The following is a 17,672-nucleotide window of genomic DNA, read 5'->3' as shown; positions in this document are numbered from 1 at the left end:
CAAAAAAAAACAACCAAAAAACCACCAACCCAAAACATAATTCCCTAGTTAATCTGTGCTGACAGAGCCTCCTGGATCCCATCCTTATGCAATTAACCAAGCTTAAATATGCATGCCAAAATGTATGTATTTTCAGTTTCCATGTAAGTTATGAAAATGGTACAGTTAGCCATTCACTAGAAGGAAAATAATACCAAGATACAATATAAAGATATAAAACTTTATTATGAACATATTTAACAATGATTATGCACATGAAGTCTTCCAGGAAACTCAATACCCAACTTTTGCTTGAAGTAAATTACTAGTTTTTCCTTCATATTCCGTATTAGCATGAAGTTTTCTGACATAAAAATGGATAATTGCTGTCATTAACACAACTAGATACATAGGATATTTACCACATGTCCTCATGCACACTTTCTTAAAGCAGCATTTAATTACAGCTTCTCATTAAACAGAGCATTTATCTTACACATTTTTATACCATTTTGGTACACAATTTTTCCGTATTTTCATTTTACATATTTACAAACTTCTAAAAAAAGTTTTACAGTAATGCAGAGGTTATTACTGGCATAAGCAAAAGGAAATGGGGGAAAAATTAGGTGACTATGGATACAAAGTTGTCTTTTGGCTCAGAGAAAAACAACCGATCAAAGTCATTCCTAGCTGGAACCATGCTCCCATTTTCCCCAGTATTAGTGCCACAGATTTGTTACACTAGCTGTTCCTTACTGGTGTTAAGCCTTACACTTCCTCTTCTTTGCCAGTCCTAGGAAAGTTTCCAATCAATTCCAATACCAACTGTATCTTTAAAGCAAATACTACAGAAAATGGTTGCCATGAATGGTTCACACTCAATGATTACTGATTTCTTAAAAGTCCCTCTTGATCATTGTGTACATGGAAGTCTTGCAGTTATTTAATAGATGGCATCTCCTTTAGACCAGGGACACTGTATGCTGTGGGACCTTTTTGTATAGTTTTCTCATTTTATACAGTCCCACTAGTGATGGAAATACTTAATTACTTTGGCAGTAATGAAAGGAAAGCCAGGCTAGTTTCTTGTCCAGATATCTTCTGTTTCACCCTTAGGTTACAATACTTTACTCAGAGGTAAATTTATGCCACCTACTTCCAGGCTGTTTACAATCCATATTGTAATATTCCTCAGATACTGTCTCTGCTTTCCAGTTGTGGAAATAAGAGGAGTGAAACAGATTTCTTGCTAGCAAACCCATTTCTTCATCTGCTTCACTGCTTTTGCCTTTTTACTGTATATTGAATTTGATGCCACAGTGCTTCAACCAAGCTTACCATTACACTCTAGCACTTCTGAAATACACAACTATTTTGCATGGCAAACATTGCTTAAATATAATCTCTAAAAATTAACAAGGAAACTATTTTCTCACTATTTTCATAGTGAGATACTTAATGTACACATTTCCTGTTCTCAGCTTTCCTATTTCCACTTTGAATGTAGTGATGTAGAAAAGTTAATGCAAACAAAACGGCAAGTGAAATAGGCTGAGAACAGCTTAGGAAAAAATCATCATCTCAAAGTTAGATTAAAAATATTTTCTTTAGTTAGTGAAATCCCAAAGCATGACACTGTATTTCAGGATTAATTTTAACAACCAGTTTAGACTGTGATAAGAAACATCAGTATACTTTGCACATTGGTCAAATCAAACATTTTATCTCTTCAGAACAATTTAGAACAGAATTAAACAATATCGGAGCCAAAAAGATCTGAATATATAAGGATCATGTAAATATCAATTTTTAAAGACCTAATTCCTGTACCCACTATTACTCCAATGGAAGTGTAAAGGACTTGGGGTATGCAAAGGATCCCTAGTTGCTTCCCCAGTCTGACTCTGCAAATTCAAACAGCTGTAAGCCTCAAAAGAGTCATCTGGGGAACAGTAAAAATGAGAATGGGCTCTCCACTTTAGGATACAAAGATCATCTCCCATGCTTGTTAAAAAAAAGTCTAAAAGGAAGTGCTGAAGGTACAGCTTGCTACACCTCACTGGAAAAAAACACCACCAATAACTTGAAATACTTCTTTAATGTTTTCCTGTATGTTCTTCTAAACTGATGCCAATTCATTAAGAAATTAAAGGGAAAAACCTTCCCCTCCTCCCCAGCAGTTTCCTTGCTTTAGCCATACAATAGTGCTTTGGCTTCTAACAAATAAATGATCCCTGGTACAGAAAGTTTTAAATTTCAAATACCCTCAAAAAATTCACAGCTGTACATCATTTCAGAAAGTTTTCTTTCTCACACACACAGAGTATCTCGTCTTTAGCAGAGCACAGATTTAATCTGACCTATTCTATGATAGCAAGGATGCAACCACATGAAGCAGTTCCTTTGGTCCTCTCTAAGCAAATTGCTATCCTGTGAAGTCTCCCCTTCATGATCTCAAACAGCTACCAGGAGGTTATTGCAATGGGAATGGTCTAGAACAGTTGTTGCATCAAAGCAGAACAAACCTACTTTTTGCCCAATATGATTCAGCAAGTCTAGCAGGACTTCATTTCACTCTTCTGCTTAAACTACTTCAATGATGAGTACAGTTCCCTAGTGTAAGCCAGCACCATCTTCTGCATAATACATTAACAGTGCTTTTGAGAGTCTTCTACAGCAGCAGGGCAGAGAAATTTTACAAGAGTAAATCACAGGTATGAATCCATGAAAAAAAAGATACTTTCAGACAGGTCAAATACCTCAAAACAAAAGTAGTTAGAAACAAACAGCATCCACTTAAATAAAGAACTGAACAATGGTGTAGGAGAAAGCCAACTTTTAAATAGAGAAGCAGCAGCATTGTACTAGGAATACTTAATTCCCATATAACTGTTCCAGCATAGACTGGAATACAGATAATCACAAAATATGCTAGTAAAATTTCTGATCAGTACAGGTGGTGACTGCGGTATGACAAAGAAGTTGAACTATGCACAGAACATGCTCAAAAGCTAACTCTCATGACAGTTCAATACATGAGCAACCACGACTGGTCCTAGGACATAGATTAACTATCTATTAATACAACTTAAGGAAAAATTCTGATGTAGAAAAAGCCTCTAAAAATGAAATGTCTGGAAATTTGAAATTGTAATTCTCTATGAAACTTTCATACAGTATTCTCTGTATGTGTAACAATCTCCTCCAGCATACAAAAAACACAGAAAGAAAAGTACTGGCTTCCTTCTGAGATTTGTTGCTGCTTAAATATTTCCATTTGAAAGGGCTGTTTGAAAAAAAAAACAAAAACCAAAACAAACACTTCTGTTGCAGCAGTAAAGCATGTTATGAAACATATATTATACAATATAATTTTGCACCACTGAGGCTATTTTGGCTCACTAGAACTTGACTATTTGCATGTATCTCACACTTACAAATCTCAAAAACTCATTTTAATGAATTTTAAAAAATGGTCTTAAGTCTATATCGCTTCTTTGAAGGAAGAATGGAAAGCTTGTGTTTTCTTTCATTATAAAAAAAAAAAGAAGAGAAAGCCCCAAAACACTTCATTCCCTGCCTCCAGCTCAAAAGACTAAGGTAGGAAATTGAAAGGAAAGACTAAGGTAGGAAATTGAAAGGGAAATGAGGCACTTCGTACAGCAGTGGACAATATACAAAGGAGCTAACACAAATGCAACAGATGAATGACAGTATGCTGTACGTGATCCTCAAAAAAAACCAACCCCAAAACCAAGCAGCCAGGAAGCAATTTTAAAATCAGTATATAATCAGTGACACTTTTAAATGGAAATAGATTTAAATAGATTTAGTCCACAGGCATCCTGCTATCACACATTTTGTAAGACGTGTAAAAATTTTGGTTTCTTAAGTTTTCACCACAACCTTTTCAAGCATTCTTTTTTTCAGTTTTAACTTTGTAAACAGAATCAGAAGCAGGATGTCGTTCCTGGGAGTCGGTGTTCAGATGACAGCAGACTGTAAGGAAGCCAAGGAAGTTGTCCATCTAGGAAAACTTCAAAACTGGTTTAATTCCAGCTGAACAAGTCTGTCTACATCAAAATCAATCAATCACTGTCCGATTCCTCTTTATACTTGGCTCTAATAGCTTGGCCATTCTGAAGTGGCATTTCTTCATAGTCACTCCTGTGAAACAGATCTTGTTAAAACTTCTGAACGTGATGTTTAGATAGAAAGCCCAACATAAACAGGAAAGTTCTAAACTACACTGAGGCTTCAAATTGTTATTTAGAAGCTGGTATCTGTTTTCCTTCCTTGTTGGGGATATGGACAACATATATGACTTCTCTCCAGAGGGTGATGCATAATAAAAGTTATTCCAGTAACTACAAGCCACTTTTCACAAGGATTCGTATAGAGTATAGAAGCAAGCTGGTACTACCACTACTCATCTAACTAAACAAAGGCAAGCTATCTCAGACAATGCATACAGCTAGTTTAGCACAAACTTCTTCAGGTGACTGCAGTATTAACCCATCCTCACTGTTCCAGCCACTTCGGTGTCTTTCGTAAGAGGTGAAAACATCAAGGGCAGATCATGAGTTCATTCAATGTCTAGCACAGACACACCTGACCAGTATGGCTCTTAAGTGCTACTACAATTCTCATATTACATAAACTCACACAAGTCCAGTAAGTTTTGCTAGATTTGATTATTCTTATTTCAGTAAGTGATGAGCACTTAAGAAGAGCCATTCTCCTTCCCTGAAGCATTTACATATGAGCTGCCTCTTTGCTAACTCCACCTGACTCCTGCAATCCTGCCCAGTTTTAAAGGAAGTCCTTTCCTTTCACAGCTCTTGCTGCCTTCATTCCATGACCTACCAGCATCCTAATACTTTCTTACCTGTTTGTATCAGTGCCATGGCAATCCCTTTTAGAAACCAAAAAAAGAAAAAATAATGTGCATTCTCACTGCATTTCTGTTTAGAGAATAAGGCTATGTTTCTGTTCTTTAGGCAGAATACTTTCACTAACAACCTACAAATCCTTATTTTATGAATATGGAAAAGAACACTACAAAAATAACACAACAAAAATAACTCTCCATAGGTATTTTATAATCTTACCCATAAATCACATCATCATCTGAATCATTCAGCATAGAAAAAGCAGGATTGTCTTTCAACTGTGATTCTGGAAAATACAAATAAGGGTTAATTTAGCCTATTATAGAAACGTGGCTGTACTTCTAACTCAACACTGTAGCAACAGACTCTACAACTTCCAAGGCAGTCAGGACTACAAACTAAACAAAACAATATCCAAACAGGAATTCTCTCCTTTAAATTTTTCACCCTTCAGCCACAACATCATGGTATTCTTAAGAGTTAAGGAGATGATATAAATACGTCATCTTATTTTTAGATAGATATTGTCCATGTTGTTTAAGTGGATTTCCTCCCTTGTGCAGTTTCCTATGTTATATTATTTCAACCTGCACGTAAGAGTCATTAAGTCAGACCTCATTATTCTTAATTATTATTCAAAAGTTCATATGTATTTAAAAAGCATAGACTTCTTTAACTTCTTGGTCATTTCTAAGCTACAAATGTAGTAGACTGAAGTTGTAATCCCTTGTATGCAAGTCAATGATTAGCCAGTTATTTTTCATCCTTGTAATAGATGAAGGAAGGACTTGTACCTTTATTGTGAGGTGAAAGGAAACACATATTTTCCATTGGCTATTTATGACAATTCCCTTTACCTTGTTTTAAGGCCTTAATTTCTTGCATAGTCTGTGCTGCTTAGCTGCAGTTCATAAACTGGTGCAAGTAAAATTAAATCCAGCAATTTGCCATAAACATTGCCTGGCAGCCTGTTACTTTCTGCCTTCTAGAAACTAATACTTCTTGCAACCAACAGCAAGTTTTTAACTTTATCCTCACCCAGCCATTTCTCTTTCTTAATGGAAAAATAGCATTTTTCTGTAACAGTTCCATCCATCTCAACTCTAAAAAGTTTAGAGAAAGGACCAGCTCCACTATTTAGTGCCTTCCCTGTGCATACCTCTCAGCATGCACAATGTGATTGGACAGGGTGCTAGGTTATCTCATCTAGGCTCCTTTTCCCATGAGAGGTTGGGACCAGCTGATCTTTCCAGGTCCCTTTCAACCTGGGCTGTTCTGTGGTTCTATATTTTGAACTCAATGCTTAAAGCAGAGAATGCACTCAGTACAAATATTTGTTTTACAGATCTTTATCTGTTAGAGAGGGATAATACTTTATAATCATCATGTGAATCAGATTACATCCTTTATGTAGGAACGCAAAACCAGAAGTGCCACCGATTCAATCCTTTTATTTCCCTTTACATGGGCCCTGTGCAGCCCTCTCCCCATAGCAAGTTCCCTCAAATTCCTCCCATGTTAGCAATCGGCTTCACTCCTACTTTTCCAACAGCATGTTACCTATTTCAGAGTCCAGTTTGCCAGCATGCCAATATATTAACCTTTGTTAGAACAAAGGACAAATGAAGTATTGTTGCTCCTTAAGGATTGTCTGTCAGTGCAAACGTTAGTGCATCGTATGCAAACATCATGTTAACTATAAGCTTGATCTAAGTGTGTAAGAATTCAAGTCTAGCTAATCAGTTGTATACATTTTATGTGTTCCTTCACATATCCAATACTAATTTGCTCAGGAGCAGTGCAGATAATTGCTTACACTTACCATATAGTGCATTCTTTGAGGGGGAATACACGAAGGCTAACGTGTAGAGATAAAAGTTCAATAAACCATAAAATGATAAGAATTCTGCTGGTGGTAGGTGTCAAGGATATTGCTCAATATAGCTCCATACATATTAACTTTGGGAACAAGACCCAAACCATACATAAGCTGTTTCAGTGGAAAGAATGTTTACCTTACTAAAGTTTGAGAGCATGAATGGCTAAACAAAACAGCATGTTTTAAATTCAGTGACAACTAATGTACTCAAGCTATTTCAAGGTAAAGCTCCCACTGAAGACAAAGCTTTAACACAAGTAACATTTGCTGAGATAAGGTCTATTCTTGAGTGGTGGAGTGCATGGTAAATTGAATAGTTCTGCCTTCAATGCTAAAAGAAAGCTGAGTAAGGTGGGTGTTCAGGTGGGGGTTTTTTTGGTTTGCTTTGTTTATTTTTCAAAAAAAGTTCTTCCTTGGCACAGCAACTGAGAAGGAAGGAGAAAGGACTATCTGTAGACAGACCTCTGAAGATGACTTTGTGTCATCATTTTGGGAAAATACTAAAGGATTTACATATTGTTTTCTACTAGCTCCCAACACATATCTAAGCTTATCAGTAACCGGAGCAGTTGCAGTCACACAGACACTTTCAGAAAGTAGAATGAACTAGGCTCTCATGGTTCAGGTCCAGAAATGGTTTGTAATCCCGTTGCCAACAGAAGTCAGAAATAGTCTCTCTCAAGTCACTTAAATTCTCTGCTATGACTTTTTCTACATGTAGACTTGGACAAATACACAAACTCATTTTCAGTGACTTCTAAACCATTAATTTCTCAAATATTTTGGTACACCCCATGCCAACTGATAGGTATACAGCAAACTGAATTCATGCAGCAAATACAGCCAAATCTGTCACAATAACTTGTTAAAATTACTTGAATGCATGCATATCTAGGCTTTCATTCCTTTTGAAGAGTATCAAATGCAGTTGTGATTTATGTGATGTAAAAATATTAGACTGAAACTGTCTCAGCTCATAATCTTTACAAAGAGCCATTACAAAATGCTGACGTGAAACCTCGATCAAAATGGACTGAACTTCAAAAGCCCACCTAGAAGTCAAAGGTTTCAGTCCTTTGGTACATAATTTTTAAATACCTTCTGCATGAAAATAGATTAACATTCCTACTTGAGCAGTATCACAACACAAGGATATAATTCTGATAATGAGTTGACAGCTCAGCAACAAAGTTGTCCTGTAGAACTTGTGCTCCAAAGCGTAGGTAGAGTATAACAATGCTGTGGGAAAAAGTTAAAGCATATAGGTGTATTGTGCCTTTAAACCACAAAATTGAAATGCTAGCTTGATAGAAGAGTATATGAGAAAATAATTACGTTAACATGGTGACCATTTATTTTAAGACACATTTGCTTTCATAGTTCTAAATTAAGAATGACTCTTTTGTGATTAAAAGTCAGCAGTCAACTGAGTAAAGCAGACACCCCACCCCCACCCCCATGGTCTATTTCCCTCAGATTTCATCTGCTACAGACAATCCAAGAGTCAACAATAATTTGAAATAACTGCTTGGAGTGGGGGAGACAGATATTAACAATAAACTAAGAAACTAATTCTGAACTTCTGCTTTGACTAAGTGAAGCTTACAAAGCTCCAAAGGAGGTAAACAGTGCACTGCAGGCCACTCAGCAGTACAGAAAATATCTCTGCTAAATGAACCTCTAAATCTGGCAGTGTATTTGCTGTGGTAATGGATATAATATAAAGTTAGCTCTAAAAGCTCCAAGAAGGGTTAAAAAATTAAGAAATGCTTGCCATAACAATCATATCAAAAGACATTCCTCAGTTACATTGACAATTTTATTATCAACAAAATGTATTCAAAGCCCTGAAAAAAAGGTTATAAAAGTTACAGTACTGAGAAATGTACTTTGAAAAGCCTTACCTAATGACAAGCACTACAAAGGTTAATGCAGTCAAGAATTTTAACCTGAGATCTGAAAAAGATTGAGAAAAGTTGTTATTAGCGAATTTACACCTATATCTAGGAAAAGGAAGCCTGTTTGGGGAAGAATCAAAAGAAATATTCCTTACCAACATAAGGCATGTTACGAAGTTCTGAGCATGCCCTCACTATCAGGAACAAAAGGTAGAGAATGTATGTGGTTGCCACCACAAGGAAGAAGATTTTCATTCCCTATAAGAAGAATTTTTATTATTTAACGAGATTTGGTCTATTCCTTCTTCCCTTGATAGAAGTCATTATTTCCCAAAGCACAACATAGAATGGTCCATTTATTCAGGGAAGGTAGGCTCATGTAATGAAGTACAAAACAAGGGTGGCTATACACCAAGGTATGTTTGGGGGAATGTAAAGAAAGGATGTTTAACAAAAGTCATCATTTTGTTCACTGAGTTCACAGTGAGCTGAATCTCAATGATTTTCTAAAAACACAGCTCCTGAGAACAATACAAGGACCCATATAAATCAGATCTTCTTTTACAACAACAAAGTCTGAAATTTACTAGGACAGAGGATCTTGGCAGGAGTAAAGATGTACAAAACTGACTTAATAAGAGGCTTAAAAATTTTTCTTTCAATCCCAACAGTCACAAGTCTGTGACTAAACTTGTGGTGTTTAATCTCCAGATTTGCAAGACAATTTACTCTTCTTACTGGGACGGAGCTCAATATAGCCTACGCGTGATCTAAAGCAAAATTAAAAGTACATCATCAGAATAAGACCATCTGACCCGCATTTGCTATTTTCTAAATTGTGTTATAGATTTTAATAGAAGAACAAACCCCACCTCCTTGTATTGACTAACTCCACCTGACAATTTAATAGAAAGAAAACATTTCTGACTTACCTGGAAATTACCTGTGTCAACCCTGTATTGATATGTAGGATCATGTACTTCATTAACACTAGAAAAGATTCAAAATGAAAAGTGGTACTTACACCATTACAAAAGACAAGGTCAAAAAGCCATACTGACCAAGAAGCCCACTAACAAAGAAAAAGTTTAAAGTTACTATACAGGGTTTATAACTAAAGGTTTTGGCTGTATGAACCGGTGCAACGCCATTGATTCCAATGGAGTCATGACAATTTACAGTACATAACATCCTCCTTCCCAAACCCAGTTTTGAAGGAATATGGAAGATTTCAGTTGTGAGCAGGTCTAATCTCCCCACTTGTTTTTTAGAAAATGTGTAATCTTGTAAATTCCTACAAGCCTTCAGGATTTAGTGTTTAAATTTTGTCCTTGGTGATAAGAATTATACTTAAGAAATAACTGTGGTATAAGCCCTTCCCTCATAGCAATTCTGCTGATAGCGCATAAGCACGAGCATTTCCTGCAACTGCGCTGCTTTCAACAATGTACAACAGCAGGAAGATAGTTAGAAGGCATCTTCCTTCTGAGAAATAAAATAAGAGGCAAACACTTGAGACTAAAACGGTTTAGAAACTACAAACGTACCAAAACTGAGAAAGTTTTCTGGGTGGAAAAAAAAGAGAGAAACACTGAACTAAGCAAAAGAACTGAGTTTTGAGGAGAGATAGCATAGCTTGACTGAGCATTGTCAATATCAATTGTGCAGGTTTAATAGTTGAGAAAGTTTGGTTAAACCATCTAATAGTTAACTACAGAGAAACTTGTTGCTTCAAATACTAAAAGCTAATTGGGACATAGTGCTAGAGGGAGTATTGTAGGGAGCCGTAACACCTAACAACTTCATTCCTATATCACAATCAGAACATTAAGAAATAGATACCATTAATTATAAACAATCTTGTCATTCTTGAATACTCTCAGCTCATTACTTTTGCACTAAATTTGAAATTACTTACGTTTGCCATATTCCCAATGTAACAGAGGCCAGCCACAACAGTCCAACAATAAAGAATTTGGGCAGATAGAAAGTTAAGCACTTCCTTTCCCCCTGTTGAGGAAACAATAGTGTCTTGAAGGAGTGAAGCCATGTTTGAGATTCTTGACAGAATAAAATAAATACCATCTTTGTTTTGTTTAACATGAACTAGATTAAGAGACTTGCCTCCTGTATTTTTAACCTGCACAGGTGATTACAGAAGACACAAAATTGTTTCATCATTTGTGTTAATAAGATGCAGTAGATTTGGAGCATCCTATTTGTAAGGTCCCACATATTTCACTGATACTGCAAATATAGGAATATGCTCCAGAATTCATATTTATCTTATGCAGTATTTTAAAGTGGTTTAAAGACAATCAACCACCATATACAACAACAAAACCCTTCAAACAAGAACAAAGCAGAAGGGCATCATAATTCTGAAGACTGTCTTGCAATAGTTTAGACTGTCCCATCTATCTCTAGGCATGGTAGCCTCAAGACAATGTACTTCTCCACAAATCATTTTAACTCCAAAGCTTCATGTGTCACATTGTACTTTAAGAAAAAAATAAATGTTGAAAAAACAAGTAGTGTCTTCTCAGTAAGTAGTAGATAATGTTGCACCCTTACCTGTACTCTTATACCATGGTAGACACAAAGCCAGAACAACAACAATGCACACAGAAACAGTGACTGGAATAGATCATCCAGCATTCCAGGAAACCAGCTGTTCACCAGAAAAGAAAGGGGGAAAAATGGATCTGTAACAAAATAAGAAAAAAAAGTGAAACAGAGGGGGAAAAGCACAGTCTTTTCCATTATGGAAAGTAAAGCAGAATGTATCTTCAGAGGAACAAAACCCCCTAGATTTTTCAAATTACACCAGTAAATGAAATTGAAGTTTGCTGTATCTTAAAGTAATTTACAAAGAAAATGGTGCCTCCAGCAGCAATCCTCTGTGCTGTAGAAATAATCTGAACTGGTTGCCAACATTTCTAGAAGATTTCAGGTTTTATCAGACTTTCTACTGAACTGCTGTTCTTGGTGATGACCTAAAAAATTATCATAGAATGACTGAAAGGTAAATGTTCTTCTGGTACTGCTAAAGAGTGCTAGAATTTGATGTGGTTTACTAGACTAAAAATAGCCTCCATTTTTAACTAAAGTGCAAGTATCTGAAAAATGAAGAAGTAAGACTTAGCAGACAAATACAGAAATTGCATTTACATGTCACTGTATGAAAGCTTCAGTATGGTTGCAGCCACCTATTCCAATCAGAGCTTTAAACAAATAAAGCTGACATTCACGTGACTGCAAAGAATGAAATCCACCTACTCATTATGCCCTTGAATTTGATACACTTAAAAAGGGTAGGGTTTTTTTTAATTGGTTTTCTGAAGTCTTATAAATAGCTGCTTATAAGTTCAAGGCCAAATTCCATTTTGCCTTCTCTCTCTCACGCACTCTCTTGTTCTTTTTTCTTTCTTTCTTTCTTTTTTGTTTTTTTTTTAAAAAAGGAGCTCTTCTAAAAATTCCAGGATACAAGTACCATTGTAAAGTAGCAGGAGGGGAAGGAGGATGGACATCCATTTCTGTTCAATACCCCAGTCTCTCATGGAGAATTTCCGCAGGGAATGTGCAAACAGACACTATAAAACAACAACAACAAAAATTTGTAAGCAAGGAATATAGCCTTATTGGTTTACCAGAGTAAAGAGATAACACAGCACATTGCAAAGGCTACTTCACGAGGTCTTTGCCACTGAGAACATTGTAAAACAGGAGCCACATCTCCTAGCTTCTACTTCTGCTTCAAGTTTGTTGACTTACCCCAATGCAAATTACTTAATCTCTCAAGCAAACTGAGAAAGAAACCAGCTAGTACTACACAAATCAACAATGGACGAAAAATGTTGCCTAATTACTGGTCACATACTAACAACAACTTCCACCTAAACTAGCTTTTTAAAACAACAGATTCCATATCACATTCGGTTACCTGCTGAGTGACATCATCTATGTGAGAAAAATGCTATGCAAATGTTCAATGCTTTAGTGTCTGAAAATTACTCTGAAATTTCTGCATTTTACATTTTATGGGTTTTGGTTTTTTTTTTTCCCAAACACTTCTTTTCCAGGGGCCAAACCAGGTTGGAGGGGAGAGATAATCTAAATCATGCATAATTTAGGTTGTAAGGGACGTCTGGAGGTCATCTGGCCCATCCTCATACTCAAGGCAGTGATGACTTTAAAGTTAGATCAAGGTCATATTCAACTGAGTATTTTTCATTTTCAGAGACTGAGAGCTCACGCTCTGGGCATCCTATTCCAATGTCTGAGCCTACCTGCACTGCAAAAAAAAATATTTTTTTCTAGCATCTAATCACAATTTCCTTTGTTTAAGCAAAATTCTTTCTGTTCAATTCAAAATCAGAGTTTAGAAAAACAAGTTTTCCCATTTATCCTATTTTCTTAATGTCCCTTCAATACCACTTGTAAAAACATAAAAGCAACAACTATTTTAGAAACATTTTTTTACAGCCATTCAGTGATATCTCAACTGTGCTGCCTGGGGTTAAGTTACTAAACACAGCAATACAGAGCAGTGTTATCAGCTGCCTACATAATATACTCCAGAAAAACTGAAAAAAAATCTTACCGTGACGACAAACGTAAGAACTACAAAGACAAATCGGAACCATATTTCCACTTGTGAAAAAGTTGGATTGTAGGTCTTCCACTACAAGAAAACAGAAGAAAATAGCCCAGTGGACAATGTTTTGACAGGGTACATACAACATCAATAATTAGCACTTTCTGCAGATACTGAAAAGTTCTCTGGCTTTTCAAAATTTAAAGGTATAACCAAATTCCACTGTGTCACCATAGAGAGACAAAGATAAATTCATACCCATATGACTATCTGATGAAAAGATAACCAAAGCAGCCTAATATCCTTGTTTCTTTTTTAGCCTGCCACTTTGTAACACACTCAGTGTGCTGTCGTATGTTAAAGCACTTCTCAGGACAAAAAGGATATTCTTTATTGATTTCAATTGCACTTTCATTCAAAGTGTGAATGCCAATAATTGAGTAAATCCAGTATATTCTTCTTTATTGCCAAGGTCAGATGCACAAATTGATTATGAAGAGGTTGATAAGGTACAGACATGCTTCCTGTCATGGGCTTGTTTTCTTAAAGCTTATTCTCTTGTTTCAGAAGTGGGGAAAAAAAAAAAAAATCAAGTAAGGGAAGAATAAATGAGATAACCAGGAATAAAGAACTTTTTTCATGGGTTAAGAAGGAAAAGCTCCTTCTCCTCCTCTAATTATTAGAAGGGCACAAATATTAACTATAACGTGTCAGTTTGCATAAACTCGGCTCTATTGACAATTTATCTCATACGTGGCATGCTTCTCTTTTGAAGCCACTTTTGAAATGTAAACTCCCAGGTACAACATGTGCTCTGCCCATCTGAACAAGAAGCTTTCCCTTTCAATGTATTAAATCTATCAACCTCTGCCTTGTCTTTTTAAACCACAAACGTAGAATGAAAATTATATGTAGAGAATCCTGTTATACAAAAGGCAATCTATGATTTCAACTGAGATCACCATAAACCATTGTAATAATGAAATAAATTGACAATTCTAATTGCTGCAGGAAAACAGGGCTTTGAGTTTGGGTTTTTTGGTTTCGCGCGCAAGTCTGCCTTGAAGGCAGCCTGCAAAGCAAGATACTAAACCATACAACTATAATTGCTCCAACACTTTGTCCTGTTTGAAATCTGGAACTAAGCAAAGGGTTTGTGAGTTTGGTTTTTTTTTTTCTTTTACAGCTTATTTTTAATAATGTGCTTTATGCACTAGAATATTACAAATATTAATATTCAGGAAGTTAATTTAGTATACAAAATAAAATTTTGCTTTACAGTAAGATTTTTGCTTGCTACCTGCTCTGACATACCAAGTGTTGCGTACATGTAGAATATAGCATAGTAACCTGTATTATAAATTCGGTTTAGTTCCATTTTCTCCCATGCAAATGTTTCTAAATTTCTTTCTGGAGCCAATCAGCACACACTGATGATGTAACTGTTTTATAAGCCATCTTCAGCACTATGAATGGAGCTAGTTATTTCACTAGGGATTATTTTAGTGAATTATTTTATTAGCCTGCTTATTTTAGCTGAATAAACATTTTTTTCTTCCTCATAAGCACAATTAAAAAAAAAATTCTTCATTTTTCTTTGAGTTTGATAAATCTTTCTAGCTCAGGGTTTTGTAAAGTCTGGAAAAATCTTGCTAATTCAGACACACCTACTGGAAAGGTTGAAAAAGATGCCATGCTTTAGAGAGGCAACATTTCTATAAGCAAATGCAGAAAACTGGATGTTCTAGTCTAGCTTGCCTACTGTTAAAAATATCTCCCAGGAATTAGACTAAATTTATCTGTTCCACAAAACAGCATTAGCAGTTCTGAAAGAAAAATCTTTCCTTATAGACTTAAAAAAATTGGTGTAGACTCTTATTAACAGCGAATGCTATAATAGTTCTGACATTAGTAGTGACAGAAAAATAAATTATGATGCATCTCTATGTTTATCTTCAAAAATGAGATAACTTTTTTATTACAGTTAAAGCAGACTTCTACAGCATTAGTAATTAAAGAGGTTTCTTTTGCTAGTATAAAACTTTATACTTACTGTGAAAGTAATATTCTGAATGGTGTACGTTAACTTATTTAGATCTTCAAAGCTAACAAATATGTTGTACTGAGTGTAGTTCAGGTAGCCAAGGTGAGCAACAATGATTTCACTGCATTTCTGTGAACACATACAGTGAACAATAGTATGTAAAAGCCCTCAATTTATTCCAGAATACACACTGTTAGTATAGGTTGGAGAATTTGTTTCTAGACGGTCAGATATTGATGATATTTTTTATATGCCTTACCAATCTTGATCAGTTATAATAAGACTCAAACAAGACCTGCAGATAAATAATTTCTTGAAAGATACCAGGCAAAGTAGAAGAAACTAGTAAAGTCAGTCAGCAGGATCAAAGGTTGAACCAATAAACAAGGCTAGCTTTTCACTTAAGCTGGTGAAAGCAACTGCTTGCAGCACCAGGAAGGATCTGAATAACTCTATCAGTCAAGCTCTAGGTCATCAGATTGTGAGATGGGGCTATCTTGTACTAACTCATTTCTAAAAGTTAACAGGAGGAAAGAGAAAACCCAAGCACATCGCTCTCTTGGCTGTGTGTAGTTAAATCTAATGGCACACTGTTCATTAATTTCTGAAGATTTCATATATATGTTGTGTGTGTATATATATGTAAAAAGAAAACATTTGATTTACCCTATATCCTTATTACAAAAAAACTTCAGCTATGCCTTTCCTAAAGGACTTGCATCTGGAGAAGCTGTTTTGGATGTCTCCAAGTTTAAAAATTTAGAATTTTTCTCTCCTCTGGAGCCCAATATCTAATCTTCTACTACAATATCCCTCTCTTCAGTACTGCTAAATCTATTTAGGTAACTAAGCAGGACACACTGCTTTGCTGGCATAGAGCTACTCTAGCAAGAAAGAGGTGTCTTTAAGGGGTAATAGACACAAGTCATAGAAGTAAACAGAAAAAGACAGACAGGTAGGTATCTGGGTCAGCATTACTAGCTAGGTTGCAATTATAAATAAAACTATACTCTAGAGTCTTTCCTGAGACATGCTTAACAGATATATTCTTCTCATTTGTGATGTAATGTAACATGCACACAAATAGATTTAAAGAAAATGTACTGCATCAGAGTTTTGTTTAAGCAGGCACATACTTGTGCACAACTGAGTAATCTTGTCCGATTGTGAACTTGATTATTAACATACGGTGTGCTTCCATCCTTCACCACCCCAAGTACTTTGACTGTCATAGTAACATTCTTTTTGAGGGATACTGTAATTAAAAGAGAAAACATTAAGCTATTGCTACATGCAGAAATGAAATCTCAGAGTTCCAAATATAGTTTACAACACATATGATACCCAAAGATTACTCAAAGTTATTCAGTTATACGTTACTGGAGTAGGGGTCCAGTCTATTAATAAAAAAACCACAAAACTTTTTATTTATAAACTTAGGCAGTAAGTCACAAATGCCCTGTATTGAACCTTGACAGATTAACAACTACTAATACAGTATTTCTTACATATTTACAGGGAAGTCTTATTGAAAAATTAATATCATTACAATCTACACCTCTAATTCCCCCCAGAATGAAGGAAGAGAGACACAGATTCTCTAGATACTACTGCTTTCACAGGAATACCAAACAACTTATCCCATATACCTGTTGCTTCCAGTTCTCAAGATCAATGCTGTCCGTGTCTTTACTAGGGGCAGGGGGTGTAGGGGGAGAAAATGTGTCAGAGGGAAAACCCACCAACCATAGCCAGAAAGCAACAGGATCATGTATGTGACAGATGAACTTAAAGATACAATATACAGATAGCAGTTTTCTGAGAATTAGGTAAGAGTCTCACCATCATGCTGATCCAACTCAACTACGCAGGTCAGCCACAGCTGCTGATTGTAAGTAGACAGTGGTGGCGAACTTAAATTAAATGGCTTCAGCTGTAGAAAAACCCCACAAGGTTAGCACTAGCCATTATTCTGTTACATGATATATCTGTAGTTACAATGATGAAAGGCATGTTAATTATGTTTGTGACAGTATTTTTTGGAATAGATTTAATATGTGCTACTCTGTGGACAGTATGATAAGCAGCTCAAATATAAGTCTTCTGGAGAAGTAGCTTAAACAGCACACATATTTTGCACAGCACTGAAGTAAGGACAGGTACGACTACTTAAAGTACATAAAAGCAGCAGCAATAAAAGAAAAAAGTTCAGATATGAAAAACAAAATCCTGAAGACCTAGCCTGAAATTAAAAAGTCATTTCTAGCACTTTACATCAAAAGTCAGATTTGTGACCCCTCATCTGCTACATAGTTTTAAACCTGCTCAACTATGATTACGAAAACAACTATTTTCCACTAGGTTTTCTAAAAATCCCACA

At 35.8% G+C, this 17,672-nt stretch overlaps 1 protein-coding gene across 9 annotated transcripts in view; it reads right to left on the bottom strand.

Annotated features, from left to right (window-relative positions):
* Window positions 1–206: 206 nt before the first annotated feature.
* The window catches only part of TMEM181 (transmembrane protein 181), a 36,195-nt gene continuing 18,729 nt past the window's right edge, over window positions 207–17,672 (bottom strand). For 6 of the 9 annotated variants that reach the window (XM_069787119.1, XM_069787126.1, XM_069787121.1 and 3 more), the window contains 15 exons: window positions 17,135–17,225; window positions 16,429–16,547; window positions 15,302–15,421; window positions 13,255–13,335; window positions 12,145–12,244; window positions 11,226–11,356; window positions 10,570–10,661; window positions 9,584–9,641; window positions 8,807–8,909; window positions 8,658–8,709; window positions 7,910–7,992; window positions 6,697–6,786; window positions 5,094–5,160; window positions 4,871–4,897; window positions 207–4,149 (listed from right to left, as the gene is read on the bottom strand). In XM_069787119.1, coding sequence (XP_069643220.1) covers window positions 4,071–4,149; window positions 4,871–4,897; window positions 5,094–5,160; window positions 6,697–6,786; window positions 7,910–7,992; window positions 8,658–8,709; window positions 8,807–8,909; window positions 9,584–9,641; window positions 10,570–10,661; window positions 11,226–11,356; window positions 12,145–12,244; window positions 13,255–13,335; window positions 15,302–15,421; window positions 16,429–16,547; window positions 17,135–17,225 — 1,293 coding nt within the window. In that variant the 3' untranslated portion in view covers window positions 207–4,070. Of the gene's footprint in view, window positions 4,150–4,870; window positions 4,898–5,093; window positions 5,161–6,696; window positions 6,787–7,851; window positions 7,993–8,657; window positions 8,710–8,806; window positions 8,910–9,583; window positions 9,642–10,569; window positions 10,662–11,225; window positions 11,357–12,144; window positions 12,245–13,254; window positions 13,336–15,301; window positions 15,422–16,428; window positions 16,548–17,134; window positions 17,226–17,672 lie in introns of those variants that run through there. The other 3 variants (XM_069787120.1, XM_069787125.1, XM_069787127.1) reach the window with 2 other exon arrangements.

This window comes from Haliaeetus albicilla, chromosome 7 (assembly GCF_947461875.1).
Source record: "Haliaeetus albicilla chromosome 7, bHalAlb1.1, whole genome shotgun sequence".
Taxonomy (NCBI): domain Eukaryota; kingdom Metazoa; phylum Chordata; class Aves; order Accipitriformes; family Accipitridae; genus Haliaeetus; species Haliaeetus albicilla.
Note: the sequence above shows the minus strand (reverse complement) of the source record. Positions and strands in the feature narration are given on the sequence as shown.